Here is a 21,271-nt window from a genome sequence, read left to right as displayed (position 1 = left end):
ACCCCCAGTGTGAAGGCGCATTGAGAGAGTGTGTGTGCGCTGTGGGGGAGCATGGGCAGTGAGAGAGTGTGTGTGTGTGCGCGCGTTGTGGGGGAGCATGCGCAGTGAGAGAGAGAGTGTGTGTGCGCGTTGTGGGGGAGCATGCACAGTGAGAGTGTGTGTATGCGCGCACTGTGGAGGAGCATGCGCAGTGAGAGAGAGTGTGTGTGCGCGTTGTGGGGGAGCATGCGCATTGAGAGAGTGTGTGTGCGCGCTCTGTGGGGGAGCATGCGCAGTGAGAGTGTGTGTGTGCGCGCGCTGTGGGGGAGCATGCGCATTGAGAGAGAGAGAGTGTGTGTGCGTGTGCGCGCTGTGGGGGGGAGCATGCGCAGTGTCATTGTTGGCCTTGTTTGTCCTGGGGAAGCCGGAGTCAGCGTTAGGCGGTGGCTGGGAGGATCCGCAAACCCTTCAGAATCATTGCATCAGCTCCCTGGTTTGCAGCTGCGGGGCTTCTCCCTCCCTCCCGGGAACAGACCCAGGTTAACGGCCCCATCCTGGCTCAGCCACTGGAGGATGGTTCACATCAGAGGATGGGGGAGGGGGGACAGTAAATAAGAGGTTGCACTTTGACCTCAAATCAATGAGGACTCTGATCTCTGGGAAGGAAGGAAACCCTGGGAGGTGGGCGGGGAGGATTCACCAACACCCTCTGGAGGCCCCAACACCCCCAGTAAGACCCATTGGTTTTATTGTCAGTCTGCAGACTGGAGAACTGAACCCAGTAAGAAGTCTCACAACACCAGGTTAAAGTCCAACAGGTTCATTTGGTAGCAAATGCCACACGAGCTTTCGGAGCGCTGCTCCTTCGTCAGGTGAGTGGGAGATCTGAACCCAGACAGAGGAGAGGGAGGCAAAAAAACTGGGAGCGGAGGAAAGAGATAGAAATCATAGAAATCATAGAAACCCTACAGTGCAGAAGGAGGCCATTCGGCCCATCGAGTCTGCACCGACCACAATCCCACCCAGGCCCTACCCCCACATATTTACCCGCTAATCCCTCTAACCTACGCATCTCAGGACTCTAAGGGGCAATTTTTAACCTGGCCAATCAACCTGACCCGCACATCTTTGGACTGTGGGAGGAAACCGGAGCACCCGGAGGAAACCCACGCAGACACGAGGAGAATGTGCAAACTCCACACAGACAGTGACCCAAGCTGGGAATCGAACCCAGGTCCCTGGAGCTGTGAAGCAGCAGTGCTAACCACTGTGCTACCGTGCCACCCAGGGGTGGAGACGAGTTTGGGTTTCAGCCCAGGGAGGAGGGAGAGTGTGTGTGGGGACGGGGATTTACCGATATGTGGGGGGGGGGGGGGGGGCGGAACAAGAGAGTAAAAAAAATGTCCCAGAGAAACTAGAATTGTCTGTTCACAATTTCTATAACCCCTCAGGTGGCTCAGTTACCGCAGCTGCCTCACAGCGCCAGGGACCCAGGTTCAATTCCGGCTTGGGTCACTGTCCGTACAGAGTTTGCACGTTCTCCCCGAGCCGGCATGGGGTTTCCCACGGGTGCTCCGGATCCTTTCCGTAGTTCAAAGATGTGTGGATTAGGTGGGCGGCACGGTAGCACAGTGGTTAGCACTGCTGCTTCACAGCTCCAGGGACCTGGGTTCGATTCCCGGCTCGGGGTCACTGTCTGTGTGGAGTTTGCACATTCTCCTTGTGTCTGCGTGGGTTTCCTCCGGGTGCTCCGGTTTCCTCCCACAGTCCAAAGATGTGCGGGTTAGGTTGATTGGCCATGCTAAAAAAAAAAAATTGCCCTTAGTGTCCTGAGATGCGTAGGTTGGAGGGATTAGTGGGTAAATATGTAGGGATATGGGGGTAGGGCCTGGGTGGGATTGTGGTCGGTGCAGACTCGATGGGCCGAATGGCCTCTTTCTGTACTGTAGGGTTTCTATGATTGGCCGTGCTAAATTGCCCTTTAGTGTCCCAAGACATGTAGGTTGGGGGGATTAGCAGGGTAGATACGTGGGGCTACGGGAATAAGGCCTGGGTGGGATTGTGGTCGGTGCAGGCTCGATGGGCTGAATGGCCTCCTTCTGCACTGTAGGGATTCTATGATTCGGTTTAAATTAACGATTTTGTAAACTTTTTATTTATACAGGATATTGTCAAGTTGAGGATTGTCACAGCAGGATCCGCTGGGGCCACTTGATTCATCAGGACTTGAATTCCGTCGACCTTTGATTACGGAAGAAGAAATGTTTGTCTGTCCTGTCTGAGGGAGAACATTTTAAACATTAGTGTGGCTGGAAAACCACTGAGACACACACACCTGTGTAAGAGGATACCAGTGCCCTGTCAGTGTAAAGAGCTTGAACCAGTTGGACAGCCTGAAACAAACATCGCAGCATTTCCAGTTGGAAGATTCTATACATGTGTTCTTCGTGAGGTTGAGACTTTAACTGATCAACCCCTCCTGGAGTGAGAGATATGGACGCCGGCAATGTGGAGAAACCTTGGAAATGTGGGGACTGTGGTAAGGGATTCAGTTACCCGTCCCAGCTGGAAAACCACCGACGCATTCACACTGGGGAGAGGCCGTTCACCTGCTCTGTGTGCGGGAAGGGATTCAATCAGTCATTCATCCTAACTGCGCACCAGCGGATTCACACGGAGGAGAAGCCTTTCAGCTGCGCCTCCTGCGGGAAAAGGTTCAGGCAGTCATCGACCCTCACTGTACACCAGCGGCTTCACACCGGGGAGAGGCCATTCACCTGCCCCGTGTGTGGGGAGGGCTTCACCCATCTCGCCAGCCTCCGGTCGCACCAACGGATTCACACGGAGGAGAAGCCTTTCACCTGCACTTCCTGCGGGAAGAGCTTCAGGCAGTCGTCCACCCTCACCACCCACCAGCGGCTCCACACCGGGGAGACGCCGTTCAGCTGCACTTGCTGCGAAAAGAGGTTTAAGCGTTCCGTCGACCTGGTTGCGCACCGGCGGGTCCACACCGGGGAGCGGCCGTTCACCTGCTCCGAGTGTGGGAAGGGCTTCGCCCAGTCCTCTCACCTGCTGACCCACCAGCGCATCCACACCGAGGAGAGACCCTTCAGCTGCACTTGCTGCGAAAAGAGGTTCAAGCGACCGGCGGACCTCGACGTGCACCAGCGGGTTCACACCGGGGAGAGGCCGTTCACCTGCCCTGAGTGCGGGAAGGGGTTCACCAACGCCTCCGTCCTTCTGCAGCACCAGCGAATTCACGCCGGGAAGAAGCCGTTCACCTGCTCCACGTGCGGGAAGGGATTCAGGCAGTCCTCCAACCTCACCGCCCACCGACGCACCCACACGGGGGAGAAGTCCTTTGTCTGCCCCGCGTGCGGAAAGGGGTTCACCCACGCGGCGGGCCTGCTGCTGCACAGACGCACCCACACCGGGGAGAGGCCGTTCGCCTGCTCCGTGTGCGGGAAGGGCTTCACTCAGTCCGGCAACCTGCATCTGCACGAACGCATTCACACCGGGGAGAGGCCGTTCACTTGTTCTGTCTGCGGGAAGGGATTCATTCAGTCGGGGCACCTGCTGACGCACCGGCGAGTTCACGCTGGGGAGCGGCCGTTCACCTGCTCCGTGTGCGGGAAGGGGTTCATTCAGTCAGGACACCTGCTGAAGCACCAGCAAGTTCACAAGTGATTCCAGGGGCCGGTTTCCACTAATCCTACCGACGTTAAGCCCACTTAGGATTTTGTTTAACGTCCCTTGCTCATTTCATTTCATGATGGAGGACTCGTCACTGTGAAGAATGCACAGGACAGTCAGAAATTTCAGGAAGGACTATTCAGCAGTCTTTAGTTACATAGAGACTAGAAGCAGGATTAGAACAAAGAATGAATAACAGTAGCACAGGAACAGACCCTTCGGCCTTCCAAACCTGTGTCGCTCATGATGCCTGCCCAAACTAAAACCGTACGCACTTACGGCGTCCGTATCCTTCCATTCCCATCCTATCCATGTATTCGTCTAGTTGCCCCTTAAATGCCGCTATTGTACCCGCTCCCACCACCTCCCTGGGCAGCGCCTTCCAGACATTTACCACCCTCTGTGTAAAAAAAAAACTTGCCTCGCACATAGAATAGAAAGAATAGAAACCCTACAGTGCAGAAGGAGGCCATTCGACATCTCCTCTAAACTTTTCCCCACGCACCTTAAACGGGCGGCACGGTAGCACAGTGGTTAGCACTGCTGCTTCACAGCTCCAGGGTCCCGGGTTCGATTCCCGGCTCGGGTCACTGTCTGTGTGGAGTTTGCACATTCTCCTCGTGTCTGCGTGGGTTTCCTCCGGGTGCTCCGGTTTCCTCCCACAGTCCAAAGATGTGCGGGTTAGGTTGATTGGCCATGCTAAAAATTGCCCCTTAGAGTCCTGGGATGTGTAGGTTAGAGGGATTAGCGGGTAAAATATGTGAGGGTAGGGCCTGGGTGGGATTGTGGTCGGTGCAGACCCGATGGGCCGAATGGCCTCCTTCTGCACTGTAGGGTTTCTATGATTTCTATGTCCCGTCTCAGCTCTGACGAAGGATCATCTAAGCTTGAAATAGAAACATAGAAAAACTGTATAAAATTATGAAATGATGTGGAGATGCCGGCGTTGGACTGGGGTAAACACAGTAAGAAGTTTAACAACACCAGGTTAAAGTCCAACAGGTTTATTTGGTAGCAAAAGCCACACAAGCTTTCGAGGCTCTGAGCCCCTTCTTCAGGTGAGTGGGAATTCTGTTCACAAACAGAACTTATAAGACACAGACTCAATTTACCATTCCAACCATTATTCATGTAAATTGAGTCTGTGTCTTATAAGTTCTGTTTGTGAACAGAATTCCCACTCACCTGAAGAAGGGGCTCAGAGCCTCGAAAGCTTGTGTGGCTTTTGCTACCAAATAAACCTGTTGGACTTTAACCTGGTGTTGTTAAACTTCTTACTAAAATTATGAAAGGCATAGATAGGGTGAACGGTGGGAAGCTTTTCCCCAGGTCGGTGGTGACGTCCACGAGGGGTCATAGGTTCAAGGTGAGGGGGACGAGGTTTAACACGGATATCAGAAGGACGTATTTTACACAGAGGGTGGTGGGGGTCTGGAATGCGCTGCCGGGCAAGGTGGTGGAGGCGGACACACTGGGAACGTTTAAGACTTATCTAGATAGCCACATGAACGGAGTGGGAATGGAGGGATGCAGAAGGATGGTCTAGTTTGGACCAGGAGCGGCACGGGCTTGGAGGGCCGAAGGGCCTGTGCTGTATTGTTCTTTGTTCGGAAGTAAACAGATGTCCAGCTGGGTTAAACATGACTATGAGCTGCACTCCCGTGAGACGGACATCTCCCAGTCTCTGTTTGACTCTCCTGCAGCTTCCTGTCAGGGTTTGACACGGAACCCTCATGAGGTCATAGAATCCCTACAGTGCAGAAGGAGGCCATTCAGCCCATCGAGCCTTCACGGACAAGGATCGCACTCAGGCCTATCCCAGTACATCCGTGTATTTACCCCAGCTAATCCCCCTTGACACTAAGGGTCAATTTAGCACGGCCAATCCACCAAACCCGCACATCTTTGGATTGTGGGAGGAAACCGGAGCACCCGGAGGAAACCCACACAGACAGAGGGAGAGAACATGCAAACTCCACACAGACAGTGACCCGAGGCCGGAATTGAACCCGGGTCCCTGGAGCTGTAAGACAGCAGTGCTAACCACTGTGCAGCCCTAAATTTCATAAAACTGGATTTGATAATCTGAGATATTGAGAGATTTAAGGTGAGAGGGGAGAGATACAAAAGTGTCCAGAGGGGCAATTTTTTTTCACACAGAGGGTGATGAGTGTCTGGAACAAGCTGCCAGAGGTAGTAGTAGAGGCGGGTACAATTTTGTCTTTTAAAAAGAATTTAGACAGTTACATGGGTAAGATGGGATCATAGAAACCCTACCGGACAGAAAGAGGCCATTCGGCCCATCGAGTCTGCACCGACCACAATCCCACCTCGGCCCTACCCCCACATCCCTACATATTTTACCCACTAATCCCTCTAACCTACACATCTCAGGACACTAAGGGGCAATTTTAGCATGGCCAATCAACCTAACCCGCACATCTTCGGACTGTGGGAGGAAACCGGAGCACCCGGAGGAAACCCACGCAGACACGTGCTATGAGGAGAGATTGGGTAGACTGGGGTTGTTCTCCTTGGAGAGACGGAGAATGAGGGGAGATCTAATAGAGGTGTACAAGATTATGAAGGGTATAGATAGGGTGAACAGTGGGAAGCTTTTTCCCAGGTCGGAGGTGACGATCACGAGGGGTCACGGGCTCAAGCTGAGAGGGGCGAAGTATAACTCAGACATCAGAGGGACGTTTTTTACACAGAGGGTGGTGGGGGCCTGGAATGCGCTGCCAAGTAGGGTGGTGGAGGCGGGCACGCTGACATCGTTTAAGACTTACCTGGATAGTCACATGAGCAGCCTGGGAATGGAGGGATACAAACGATTGGTCTAGTTGGACCAAGGAGCGGGCACAGGCTTGGAGGGCCGAAGGGCCTGTTTCCTGTGCTGTACTGTTCTTTGTTCTTTGACACGAGGAGAATGTGCAAACTCCACACAGACAGTGACCCGAGCCGGGAATCGAACCCGGGTCCCTGGAGCTGTGAAGCAGCAGTGCTAACCACTGTGCTACCGTGCCACCCACATGGCCAAACGCAGGCAACTGGGACTAGCTTAGTGGTTAAAGAAAAAGCGTGGCATGGACAGGTTGGGCTGAAGGTCATGTTTCCATGCTGTAAACGTCTATGACCACGCAGGGCGAGATAAGCAAAGATCTTGAGACGGGCTACACTGGCCCCCTCACCCCTGATCTTTGGTAAGAGTATTTAACAGGGAAGAGTGGGTCGTATCAGCGTGACCTGCCTTCGGGATGCCCTGTGTGAGTGTACAGATGTAATTAGTTATGAGTGGTGTAGTTGACATGTAGAAATGCCAGGTGGACCCGCACTGAAGAACGGTTGCCAGATACGGCCAGCACACGGTAGCACAGTGGGTTAGCACTGCTGCTTCACAGCTCCAGGGTCCCGGGTTCGATTCCCGGCTCGGGGTCACTGTCTGTGTGGAGTTTGCACATTCTCCTCGTGTCTGCGTGGGTTTCCTCCGGGTGCTCCGGTTTCCTCCCACAGTCCAAAGATGTGCGGGTTGAGGTTGATTGACCAGGTTAAAAAAAAAAAAATTGCCCCTTAGAGTCCTGGGATGCGTAGGTTAGAGGGATTAGCGGGTAAATATGTGGGGGTAGGGCCTGGGTGGGATTGTGGTCGGTGCAGACTCGATGGGCCGAATGGCCTCCTTCTGCACTGTAGGGATTCTATGAATACTCGATAATAGAACAACATTGAGTGATTAATGTGGTCAGTGAGACAACATTTCAAATCATCAAGGTTTACTCCATAGAGTAACTGACTTTAATACATTCAGGATAGAATTAAACACACTGGTTTCTATCAGAAAGAGTAAAATTAAAGTAAAAGAGGAACTAGAATCTGGGTTTAGAAATGGAGAGGCGATGGCCTGGTGGCATTATCGCTGGATTATTAATCCCAGAAACCCAGCTGATGTTCTGGGGGACCCGGGTTCGAATCCCGCAGACGGTGGAATTTGAATTCAATAAAAAAATATCTGGAATTAAGAATCTACTGATGACGGTGAAACCATTGTCGGAAAAACCCATCACGTTCCTTTAGGGGAAGGAAATCTGCCATCCCTACCCGGTCTGGCCTACATGTGACTCCAGAGCCACACTGCAATGTGGTTGACTTTTAATTGCCCTCTGAAATGCCACTCAGTTCAAGGGCAACTAGGGATGGGCAATAAATGCTGGCCAGCCAGCGACACCCATGTCCCATGAATGAATAAAAAATATATATCCACAAGGTGGATGCAGGTGAATAGAAAGCTAGAGAATAGAAATCCAGGCGTGAACTTTTGTTTGAACCAGATGTCGGGGTGGCACAGTGGTTGGCACTGCTGCCTCACAGCGCCAGGGGCTAGCAGAGTCCCCTGGTGAGTGGTCAGGTGAGTCACCCGATGAAGGAGCAGTGCTCCAAAAGCTCATGCTACCAAATAAACCCATTGGACTTTAACCTGGTGTTGTGAGACTTCTAACTACGCCGACCCCAGTCCAAAGCCGGCAATTCCAGTCTCGAGTGACTGTGTGGAGATCCTCGTGTCTCCGTGGGTTTCCTCCGGGTGCTCCAGCTTCCTCCCCCACTCCAAAGGTGTGTGGGTTAGGTTGATTGGCCATGCTCAATTGCCCCCTTTGTGTACCAAGACGTGTAGATTGGGGGGAGGGGGATTAGCGGGGTGATTACGGGGATAGGGCCTGGGTAAGAATTGGTGGAGACTCGATGGGCTGAATGGCTTCCTTCTGCACTGTAGGGATTCTAAGATTTACAAAATGTTAATTTAGAATTGTGTGAGATGATCTGCAATTGGGAAGGAGGCATCAAAGTCGACAGTTATCACATTTTACTGGAAAGGTTTTTACACTTATCATCAGTGGCAACTCAAGCTTCTAGACATAGAACAGTACAGCACAGAACAGGCCCTTCGGCCCACGATGTTGTGCCGAGCTTTATCTGAAACCAAGATCAAGCTATCCCACTCCCTATCATCCTGGTGTGCTCCATGTGCCTATCCAATAACCGCTTAAATGTTCCTAAAGTGTCTGACTCCACTATCACTGCAGGCAGTCCATTCCACACCCCAACCACTCTCTGCGTAAAGAACCTTTTGTGTCACTAATTCTTGTTGCGTTAGTACCTTATCTGTAGTATGTAATCAAAAAATTAGGAAAGCAGGCTTGTCACGTAGAAATAAAATGTGTTAGAAATCAGTGGCGAAAAATCCCTTCACAAGGTAAGAAATCACTCTTCAATATTATAAAATTTTGATAAAGTTGCTTTAATATTATAGGAATAACTCACATATGAAGAAGTCCCACAACACCAGGTTAAAGTCCAACAGGCTTATTTGGAATCACGAGCTTTCGGAGCGCTGCTCCTTCATCAGATGACTCAGCTGATGAAGGGGCAGCGCTCCGAAAGCTCATGCTACCAAATAAACCTGCTGGACTTTAACCTGGTGTTGTGAGACTTCTTACTGTGTCTACCCCAGTCCAACGCCGGCATCTCCACATCATGGCTCTGACATGTGAAGAAAGCTTCCTGCGTTGACAGATACAGGGGAGTGTAGACCTGTTATTTCTGCTAAGGACATGTCTCCAGCACAGAAACTCAAATAAGACAAACTTGATAGATTGGGAAGGGTGGGCAGGTACGATCTCATGGCTCACATGTAAGGCAACTGTCTGGTTTAATATTAAACAAGATGTCCGAGCAAGCAATGAGTCACGAACTGAATTCATGGACTTCTGATAGGAATAGGGAGGGGGTCCCCTTGAATATCTAACCCTGAGAAATGGACAATTGAATAAGGCATTGACAAAAGACCCCCAGACATAAAGTACATGAATGGGCTTCTTAGAGGGAAAATCACTTTGGATAAGAGAGCTTATCAAAGTGATCCACGCTGGCTTTGGCCTCACGGTTTGGCTAGTTCAAGAAGACTGAAAAAAGGAGAAATTGCCACCATGTCCAAGCACGGAGATCGGCTTCATCTATCTGTCTGATCCAGGAACAGTAAAGTATTCCGAGGAGATTATCACCATCAGCCATGGGGACCAGCATCTCCCTGATCCGGGATCAGTAAACCATTCCGAGGAGACTCACCTCCGGATATGGGGACCAGCATCTCCCTGATCCGGGATCAGTAAACCATTCCGAGGGGACTGTCACCTCCGGATATGGGGACCAGCATCTCCCTGATCCGGGATCAGTAAACCATTCCGAGGAGACTCACCTCCGGATATGGGGACCAGCATCTCCCTGATCCGGGATCAGTACAGTTCAAAGTTTATATATTCGTGTCACATTACATGAACACCGCAATGAAGTAACTTCATTGTGGCACAGTGGTTAGCCATTGCTGCTTCACAGCGCCGGGGACCCGGGTTCAATTCCTGGCTCAGGTCACCGCCTGCGGAGTCTGCACCTTCTCCCCGTGTCTGCGTGGGTTTCCTCCGGGTGCTCCAGTTTCCTCCCACAGTCCAAAGACTTGCCGGTTAGGTGGACTGGCCGTGCTAAATTCTCCCCGAGTGTTACCCAAACAGGCGCCGGAGTGTGGCGACTCGGGGATTTTCACGGTAACTTCATTGCAGTGTGAATGTAAGCCTACTTGTGACTAATAAACAAACTTTACTGTGAAAATCCCCTAGTTGCCACACTCCGGCACCTGTTCGGGTACACTGAGGGAGAATTTAGCACGGCTAACCAGCAAGTCTTTGGGACTGTGGGAGGAAATTGGAGCACCTGGAGGAAACCCGTGCAGACACGGGGAGAATGTGCAGACTCCACACAGACAGTGACCCAAGCCGGGAATCGAACCCAGGTCCCTGGAGCTGTGAGGCAGCAGTGCTAACCACTGTGCTAGCCCATGGTGGCAGTAAGCCATTCCGAATAGACTGTCACCTCCAGATACTGAGATCAGCATCCTCCTTGTTTCTCTCACCCATTTATTGAAGGCAGGCCCAGGAAACCATACTCACCTGTTTTGGGTTGTATGACTTTTCTGTCTACCAGCTAATGTATCATATCTAAGCTGTTGCTCCTTAATAAACTGATTGGAAAAATGTTTGAGTGTGACTCTGAAGTTTTCTTTAAAATTTTCTGTTTTAAAAACCCCACAATCCTTACAGTACAGAAGGAGGCCATTCGGCCCATCGAGTCTTTACCGTGCACATCCCCAACCCAGGCCCTATCCCTGCAACCCCACATATTTACCCCGCTAATCCCTCTTACCCACGCATCCCAGGACACTAAGGTCCAATTTAACATGACCAATCAACCTAACCTGCACATCTTTGGAGTGTGGGAGGAAACCGGAGCACCCGGAGGAAACCCACGCAGACACGGGGAGAACGTGCAAACTCCACACACACAGTGACCCGAGCCGGGAATCGAACCCAGGTCTCTGGCATTGTGAGGCAGCCGTGCCAACCACCGTACCGCCCCATTCTAAGACTCGGACATTGTTTCTGAAGGTAATAATGTTTCTAACTTGGCTGGAATTTAGTATTCTGGATAAATAAATCAATTAGCTTTCTTATAAACACATTGTGGATTTTATCTTTTCTTTATTCATTCGTGGGACATGGGCGTCGCTGGCTGGGCCCAGCATTTATTGCCCATCCCTAGTTGCCCCTTGGAGGGCAGTTGAGAGTCAACCACATTGCTGTGTGGCCCTGGAGTCACATGTAGGCCAGACCAGGTAAGGACGGCAGATTTCCTTCCCTAAAGGGACATTAGTGAACCAGATGGGTTTTTCTTGACAATTGACGATGGTTTCACCGTTATCAGCAGATTATTAATTACAGATTATTTTTTTATTGAATTCAAGTTCCACCATCTGCCGTGAGCGGGATTCGAACCTGGGTCCCCAGGACATTAGCTGAGTTTCTGGATTTTCAGTCCAGTGATAATACCACTAGGCCATCGCCTCCTTTCCCACCTGAGTGTTTAACATCACCTGAGTGGAGCTGAGAAAGGACACTGGGAAGGATCAGACGGCAGAAACAAAACTTCAGCCTGGACACAGTCCAGGAGCACAATGACCATCCATATCTTGTCCCTTGTGGATAAAATCAAATGCAGCATTTATTCTCCATCTAATTATCTGACCGTTTCGTTTCGTGTCTTTATAAGCTCTGTTTGTGAACAGAATTCCCACTCACCTGAAGAAGGGGCTTAGAGCTCCGAAAGCTTGTGTGGCTTTTGCTACCAAATAAACCTGTTGGACTTTAACCTGGTGTTGTTAAACTTCTTACTGTGTTTACCCCAGTCCAACACCGGCATCTCCACATCTTTTCGTTTTGTACAGTTGTTTACACTGGTCTCCTTGGCAACACAGATATTGTGTTTTTCATCATAGAAACCCTCCAGTGCAGAAAGAGGCCATTCAGCCCATCGAGCCTGCACCGACCACAATCCCACCCAGGCCCTACCCCCATATCCCTACATATTTACCCGCTAATCCCTCTAACCTACGCATCTCAGGACACTAAGGGGCAATTTTAGCACAGCCAATCAACTTAACCCGCACATCTTTGGACTGTGGGAGGAAACCGGGAGCACCCGGAGGAAACCCACGCAGACACGAGGAGAATGTGCAAACTCCACACAGACAGTGACCCGAGCCGGGAATCGAACCCAGGTCCCTGGAGCTGTGAAGCAGCAGTGCTAACCACTGTGCTACCGTGCCGCCCCTCATTTTCTTCCCTCATTCCCATTCACTAATATAAGATTTGCTTCTTCTAAACTATGGATATTACCAATTAGCAACCACCCCCCAACCCATCCCTTTTAGCAATGTTTTTAACATCACTTCATCTCCCATTGACCAGCTTGTGTAACGGGTGAGTTCTCCCTGGAGGTGTTGAGATGCCTGTATCAGGGAGGATTTAGAAACATAGATACTAGAAGCAGGAGTAGGCCATTCGGCCCTTCGAGCCTGATCTGCCATTCATTTTGATCATGACTGATCATCGAATTCAATATCCTGATCCCCCTTCCTCCCATATCCTTTGATCCCTTTAAGCCCAAGAGCTATATCTAATTTCTTCATGAAAACACACAATGTTTTGGCCTCAACTACTTTCTGTGGTCGTGAATTCCACACATTCATCACTCTCTGGGTGAAGAAAGTTTTCCTCACCTCAGTTTGATTTGATTTGATTTATTATTGTCACATGTTTAGAAGGATGAGGGGGGATCTTATGGAGACTTATAAGATAATGCGGGGGCTGGATAGGGTGGAGGCGGAGAGATTCTTTCCACTTAGTAAGGAAGTTAAAACTAGAGGACACAGCCTCAAAATAAAGGGGGGTCGGTTTAAGACAGAGTTGAGGAGGAACTTCTTCTCCCAGAGGGTGGTGAATCTCTGGAATTCTCTGCCCACTGAGGTGGTGGAGGCTACCTCGCTGAATATGTTTAAAGCGCGGATGGATGGATTCCTGATCGGTAAGGGAATTAAGGGTTATGGGGATCAGGCGGGTAAGTGGTACTGATCCACGTCAGATCAGCCATGATCTTATTGAATGGCGGGGCAGGCTCGAGGGGCTAGATGGCCTACTCCTGCTCCTATTTCTTATGTTCTTATGTACATGTATTATGGGTGGTACAGTGGTTAGCACTGCTGCCTCACAGCGTCAGGAATCCGGGTTCAATTCCCGGCTCGAGTCACTGTCTGTATGGAGTCTGCAAGTTTAAAGTTTATTTATAAGCATCATCACAAATAGACTTACATTAACACTGCAATGAAGTTACTGTGAAAATCCCCTAGTCACCACATTCCAGTGCCTGTTCGGGTACACTATGAGGGAATTTAGCATTGACCAGTACATCTAACCATCATGTCTTTCGGACTGTTTGAGGAAACCGGAGAAAACCCACGCAGACACGGGGAGAACATGCGGACTCCGCACAGACAGTGACCCAAGCCGGGAATTGAACCCGGGTCTCTGGTGCTGTGCCAACCACTGTGCCTCCATGTCTATGTGGGTTTTGACCAGATCTTCAGCTCCCTTCACAACAGCTACCTTCAGTGTCATTTCTCCAAAGTTATTAAAGCTCTCAACCATGTCAGTAGATTCTGGGTGGTAAGGGGTGTGGAAATGTTATTCCAAACCCATAACATGTCTGAGCTGCTGCGTTACTTCTGCTGTGAAATGAGGACCATTATCACTCTCTATCCTTTTTGTAAAGCCCCATCTGGCAAAGATCTGTTCCCACAGGATTTTAGCTGCAGTGAATGCGTCATTTGTTTGATTTATTATCGTCACGTGTTGGTATTCAGTGAAAAGTACTGTTTCTTGCGCGCTATACAGACAAAGCATACCGTAAATAGAGAAGGAAAGGAGAGAGTGCAAAATGTAGTGTTACAGTCATAGCCAGGGTGTAGAGAAAGATCAACGATAGGGCGGCACGGTAGCACAGTGGTTAGCACTGCTGCTTCACAGCTCCAGGGTCCCGGGTTCGATTCCCGGCTCGGGTCACTGTCTGTGTGGAGTTTGCACATTCTCCTCGTGTCTGCGTGGGTTTCCTCCGGGTGCTCCGGTTTCATAGAAGAAATTATAGAATCCCTACAGTGCAGAAGGAGGCCATTTGGCCCATCGGGTCTGCACCGACCACAATCCCACCCAGGCCCTACCCCCACATATTTACCCACTAATCCCTCTAACTTACACATCCCAGGACTCTAAGGGGCAATTTTTAACCTGGCCAATCAACCTAACCCGCACATCTTTGGACTGTGGGAGGAAACCGGAGCACCCGGAGGAAACCCACGCAGACACGAGGAGAATGTGCAAACTCCACACAGACAGTGACCCGAGCCAGGAATCGAACCCGGGACCCTGGAGCTGTGAAGCAGCAGTGCTAACCACTGTGCTACCGTTCCTCCCACGGTCCAAAGATGTGCGGGTTAGGTTGATTGGCCAGGTTAAAAATTGCCCCTTAGAGTCCTCAGATGCGTAGGTTAGAGGGATTAGCTGGTAAATTATGTGGGGGTAGAGCCTGGGTGGGATTGTGGTCGGTGCAGACTCGATGGGTCGAATGGCCTCCTTCTGCACTGTAGGGATTCTATAATTCTATAACTTAATACAAGGTAGGTCCATTCAAAAGTCTGATGGCAGCAGGGAAGAAGCTGTTCTTGAATCGATTGGTCTGTGATCTCAAACTTTTGTATCTTGATCGTGATGGAAGAAGGTGGAAGAGCGAATGTCCGGGGTGTGTGGGGTCCTTGATTATGCTGGCTGCTTTTCCGAGGCAGCGGGAAGTGTAGACAGAGTCAATGGATGGGAGGCTGGTTTGCGTGTTGGACTGGGCTTCGTTCATGATCTTTTGTAGTTTCTTGCGGTCTTGGGCAGAGCAGGAGCCCATACCGAGCTGTGATACAACCAGAAAGAATGCTTTCTGTGGTGCATCTGTAAAAGTTGGGAAAGTGGAGGCGTTGGTGGGCTTTCATGACTACAGCATCGCATGGAGGGACCAGGTCAGATTGTTGGTGATCTGGACACCTAGAAACATGAAGCTCTTGACCATTTCCATTTCATTCTCTTTGATGTAGACAGGGGCATGTTCTGTACTACACTCCCTGAAGTCGATGACTATCTCCTTCATTCTGTTGACATTGAGGGAGAGATTATTGTCATCGCACCATAAGAACATAAGAAATAGGAGCAGGAGTAGGCCATCTAGCCCCTCGAGCCTGCCCCGCCATTCAACAAGATCATGGCTGATCTGAAGCGAATCAGTTCCACTTACCCGCCTGATCCCTATAACCCCTAATTCCCTTACCGATCAGGAATCCATCTATCCGTGATTTAAACATATTCAACGAGGTAGCCTCCACCACTTCAATGGGCAGAGAATTCCAGAGATTCACCACCCTCTGAGAGAAGAAGTTCCCCCTCAACTCTGTTCTGAACCCCCCTTATTTTGAGGCTGTGCCCTCTAGTTCTGGTTTCCCTTCTAAGTGGAAAGAATCTCTCCACCTCTACCCTATCCAGCCCCTTCATTATCTTATAGGTCTCTATAAGATCACCCCTCATCCTTCTAAACTCCAACGAGTACAGACCCAATCTGTTTAATCTCTCCTCATAAGCCACACCCCTCATCTCCGGTATCAACCTGGTGAACCTTCTCTGCACTCCCTCCAAGGCCAATATATCCTTTCGCAAATAAGGGGACCAAAACTGCACACAGTACTCCAGTTGCAGCCTCCCCAGTACCCTGTACAGTTGCAGCAAGACCTCCCTGCTTTTATATTCTATCCTCCTCGCGATAAAGGCCAACGTTCCATTCGCCTTCTTGATCAACTGCTGCACCTGCAGACTGAGTTTTTGCGATTCGTGCACAAGGACACCCAGGTCCCTCTGCACAGTCGCACGATGTAATTTTTCTCCATTGGAGAAAAATTGTCACCAGCTCACCAGATTCTCTATCTCAGTACTCTGACTCATCATTGTTTGAGATCCAACCCACTACAGTGGTGTCATCAGCAAACTTGAAAATGAAGTTGGGGGGGAATTTGGCCGCACAGTCATAGGTGTATCAGGAGTATAGTAAGGGGTTGAGGACACAGCCTTGCGGGGCACTGGTGATGAGGATGATCGTGGAGGAAGTGTTAAGGTTTTGCTGGAAGTTCTGGAGAAACTGGTCATGAGTCTGTCAAGGAGCAATGGGGAGTGGAACCCTGGTCGGATGAACAATCTGATTGAGTCGAATCTGTCATGAGTTGAAATGGGCTGTGGCTGGGGGTGAGCACAATGTGAAGTCTCACAACACCAGGTTAAAGTCCAACAGGTTTATTTGGTAGCACAAGCTTTCGGAGCGCCGCCCCTTCATCAGGTGAGTGAGGAGCTGTGTTCACAAACAGGGCATACATAGATACAGACTCAGTTGTATCAATTGTAAAATCTGTATCTATGTATGCCCTGTTTTTGAACACAGCTCCTCACTCACCTGATGAAGGGGCGGCGCTCCGAAAGCTTGTGCTACCAAATAAGCCTGTTGGGCTTTAACCTGGTGTGGCGACACTTCTTACTGTGCTCACCCCCAGTCCAACGCCGGCATCCTCACATCATGGCTGGGGGAGCGAACAGGAGGGGAGTGAATGATCATTAGGGAGTGCAGAGAAGGTTTACCAGACTGATTCCTGGGATAGCTGGACTGTGACGTATGCGGAAAGATTGAGTTGATTGGGATTGTATTCGCTGGAGTTCAGAAAAATGACGGGGGGGGGATCTCATAGAAATCTATCAAATTCAAACAGGACTAGACAGGGTAGATGCAGGGAGGATGTTCCCGATGATTGGGGTGTCCAGAACCAGGGGTCACAGTCTGAGGATACAGGGTAAATGGTTTAAACATAGAACAGTACAGCACAGAACAGGCCCTTCGGCCCACGATGTTGTGCCGAGCTTTATCTGAAACCAAGATCAAGCTATCCCACTCCCTATCATCCTGGTGTGCTCCATGTGCCTATCCAATAACCGCTTAAATGTTCCTAAAGTGTCTGACTCCACTATCACTGCAGGCAGTCCATTCCACACCCCAACCACTCTCTGAGTAAAGAACCTACCTCTGATATCCTTCCTCTATCTCCCACCACGAACCCTATAGTTATGCCCCCTTGTAATAGCTCCATCCACCCGAGGAAATAGTCTTTGAACGTTCACTCTATCTATCCCCTTCATCATTTTATAAACCTCTATTAAGTCTCCCCTCAGCCTCCTCCGCTCCAGAGAGAACAGCCCTAGCTCCCTCAACCTTTCCTCATAAGACCTACCCTCCAAACCAGGCAGCATCCTGGTAAATCTCCTCTGCACTCTTTCCAGCGCTTCCACATCCTTCTTATAGTGAGGTGACCAGAACTGCACACAATATTCCAGATGTGGTCTCACCAAGGTCCTGTACAGTTGCAGCATAACCCCACGGCTCTTAAACTCCAACCCCCTGTTAATAAAAGCTAACACACTATAGGCCTTCTTCACAGCTCTATCCACTTGAGTGGCAACCTTTAGAGATCTGTGGATATGGACCCCAAGATCTCTCTGTTCCTCCACAGTCTTCAGAACCCTACCTTTGACCCTGTAATCCACATTTAAATTAGTCCTACCAAAATGAATCACCTCACATTTATCAGGGTTAAACTCCATTTGCCATTTTTCAGCCCAGCTTTGCATCCTATCTATGTCTCTTTGCAGCCTACAACAGCCCTCCACCTCATCCACTACTCCACCAATCTTGGTGTCATCAGCAAATTTACTGATCCACCCTTCAGCCCCCTCCTCTAAGTCATTAATAAAAATCACAAAGAGCAGAGGACCAAGCACTGATCCCTGTGGCACTCCACTAGCAATCTGCCTCCAATCCGAAAATTTTCCATCCACCACCACCCTCTGTCTTCGATCAGACAGCCAGTTACCTATCCAATCGGCCAACTTTCCCTCTATCCCACACCTCCTCACTTTCATCATAAGCCGACCATGGGGGACCTTATCAAACGCCTTACTAAAATCCATGTATATGACATCAACTGCCCTACCTTCATCAACACACTTAGTTACCTCCTCAAAAAATTCAATCAAATTTGTGAGGCACGACTTGCTGTGCTGACTATCCCGGATTAATCCGCATCTTTCTAAATGGTCGTAAATCCCATCCCTAAGGACCTTTTCCATCAATTTACCAACCACCGAAGTAAGACTAACCGGTCTATAATTACCAGGGTTTAGCACAGAGATGATGAGTAATCTCTTCACCCAGAGAGTGGTCAGCCTGTTGAATTTGTTAGCACAGAAAGTAGCGAGGCCAAAACATTGAATGTTTTCAGGAAGCAGTTCGGTTTAGCACTTGAGGTGAAGGGGATCAAAGGATATGGGGGGAACGGCAGGATCAGGCTATTGAGTTGGATGATCTGTCATGATCATAATGAATGGTGGGAACAGGCTCGATAGGCCAAATGGCCTCTCCTGCTACTGTCTTCTATGTTTCTATGTTTTGACCAGATCATCAGCTCTCTTCATAACAGCTATCTTCAGTGTCATTTCTCCAGAGTTATTAGAGATCCCGACCATGTCAGTAGATTCTGGGTGGTAAGGGGTGTGGAAATGTTGTTCCAAACCCACAACATGTCTGAGCTGCTGCCGTTACTTCTGCTGTGAAATGAGGGCCATTATCACTCTCTATCTTTTCCAGAGAGCCCCATCTGGCAAAGATCAAAATCTCACTAGCTGTCCTGTCTGGAGACAATACGCATCTCTTTAACCTGTGCTTAATGCTCCCTCCACTCACATTGTCTGTACCTTTAAGACTTGATTAGCTGTAAAGACTCGCATTCCAATCATTATTCTGTAAATTGAGTTTGTGTCTTTATATGCCCTGTTTGTGAACAGAACTCCCTCTCACCTGACGAAGGAGCAGCGCTCCGAAAGCGAGTGGCATTTGCTACCAAATAAACCTGTTGGACTTCAACCTGGCGTTGTGAGACTTCTTACAAGACCTGTTCCCACAGGATTTTAGCTGCAGTGACTGCTGCATCATTTCTACACACGGGGAAAGCTTCAATCCACCAGGTAAACGTACCTATGACAAGCCGGATATCCAAGTCATTAGGGAGTGCAGAGAAGGTTTACCAGACTGATTCATGGGATAGCTGGACTGACGTAGGAGGAAAGATTGAGTTGGTTAGGATTGCATTTGCTGGAGTTCAGAAAAATGAGGGGGGACCTCATAGAAACCTATAAAATTCAAACAGGACTAGACAGGGTGATGCAGGGAGGATGTTCCCGATGGTTAGGGTGTCCAGTGAGTAACGGGCCTGTGCAATCTATCTCTAATGTTTCCCAGAGATATCATTTAAATAGGACGTGTCAATAGGGACCTTTTATTTTGCAGGGCCAGATTAATTTGGACACACAGGAGACTCAGGTTCAGGTGGCAATGGACATCCAGGCGCATCTTCAGCCACCAACAATAATTATGTCACATGTGGAGGACCCCAAAAGGAGAAACATGACCCCAATTCAGTTCATTAATAAAATGCATTCTTCTCTGAGGCACGAAGTGTGACCTAAATATCACAGCTCCAGGGACCTGGGTTCGATTCCCGGCTCGGGTCACTGTCTGTGTGGAGTTTGCACATTCTCCTCGTGTCTGCGTGGGTTTCCTCCGGGTGCTCCGGTTTCCTCCCACAGTCCAAAGATGTGCGGGTTAGGTTGATTGGCCATGCTAAAAATTGCCCCTTAGTGTCCTGAGATGTGTAGGTTAGAGGGATTAGTGGGTAAATATGTAGGGATATGGGGGTAGGGCCTGGGTGGGATTGTGGTCGGTGCAGACTCGATGGGCCGAATGGCCTCCTTCTGCACTGTAGGGTTTCTATGATTTCTATGATAAATTAAATTTGATTTGATTTATTATTGTCACATGTATTGGTATACAATGAAAAGTATTGTTCCTTGCCTTCTATATGGACAAAGCATAGAGAAGGAAACAAGAGAGTGGAGAATGTAGTGTTACAGTCATAACTAGGGTGTAAAAAAAAGATCAACTTAATATGAGGTAGGTCCATTCATAAGTCTGATGGCAGCAGGGAAGAAGCTGTTCTTGAGTCGGTTGCTACCTCATCTCAGACTTTTGTCTCTTTCTCTGTACCCTAGCTATGCAACATAGAAAGCATTCTTCCTGGCTGTATCACAGCTTTGTATGGCTCCTGCTCTGCCCAAGACCGCAAGAAACTACAAAGCGTCGTGAATGAAGCCCAGCCCATCACGCAAACCAGCCTCCCATCCATTGACTCTGTCTACACTTCCCGCTGCAGGGGTGCGTTTCTGAATGGAGGGCTGTGACAAGTGGCGTTCCTCAGGGGTCAGTGCTGGGACCTTTGCTGTTTGTAATATATATAAATGATTTGGAGGAAAATGTAACTGGTTTGATTAGTAAGTCTGCGGACAACACAAAGGTTGGTGGATTTGCGGATAGCGATGAGGACCATCAGAGGATACTGCAGGATATAGATCGGTTGGGGACTTGGGCGGAGAGATGGCAGATGGAGTTTAATCTGGACAAATGCGAGGTAATGCATTTTGGAAGGTCTAATATAGATAGGAAATATACAGTAAATGGCAGAACGCTTAAGATTATTGATAGGCAGAGGGATCTGGGTGTACAGGTAGCCATGATGTAGAGATGCCGGTGTTGGACTGGGGTAAGCACAGTAAGAAGTCTCACAATGCCAGGTTAAAGTCCAACAGGTTTATTTGGCAGCACTAGTTTTCAGAGCTTCAAGCTGCTTCTTCAGGTGAGTGAGGACTTGTGAGGACACAAGTGTTGTGAGACTTCTTACTGTACAGGTACACAGGGCACTGAAAGTGGCAACGCAGGCGGAGAAGGTAGTCAAGAAGGCATACGGCATGCTTGCCTTCATCGGCCGGGGCACTGAGTTTAAAAATTGGCAAGTCATGTTGCAACTTTATAAAACCTTAGTTAGGAATATGGCGTTCAATTCTGGTCGCCACACTACCAGAAGGATGCAGAGGCTTTGGAGAGGGTACAGAAAAGATTTACCAGGTTGCCTGGTGTGGAGGGCATTAGC

At 49.5% G+C, this 21,271-nt stretch overlaps 1 protein-coding gene across 1 annotated transcript in view; it reads left to right on the top strand.

The window, feature by feature from the left end:
- Positions 1 to 414: 414 nt before the first annotated feature.
- LOC144480856 (uncharacterized) overlaps positions 415 to 21,271 on the top strand; it is a 63,277-nt gene continuing 42,420 nt past the window's right edge. The window contains exons 1-2 of the mRNA XM_078200478.1: positions 415 to 851; positions 2,144 to 3,626. Coding sequence (XP_078056604.1) covers positions 2,473 to 3,626 — 1,154 coding nt within the window. The 5' untranslated portion in view covers positions 415 to 851; positions 2,144 to 2,472. The remainder of the gene's footprint in view (positions 852 to 2,143; positions 3,627 to 21,271) is intronic.

Source organism: Mustelus asterias, chromosome 30 (assembly GCF_964213995.1).
Source record: "Mustelus asterias chromosome 30, sMusAst1.hap1.1, whole genome shotgun sequence".
Lineage (NCBI taxonomy): Eukaryota > Metazoa > Chordata > Chondrichthyes > Carcharhiniformes > Triakidae > Mustelus > Mustelus asterias.
Note: the sequence above shows the minus strand (reverse complement) of the source record. Positions and strands in the feature narration are given on the sequence as shown.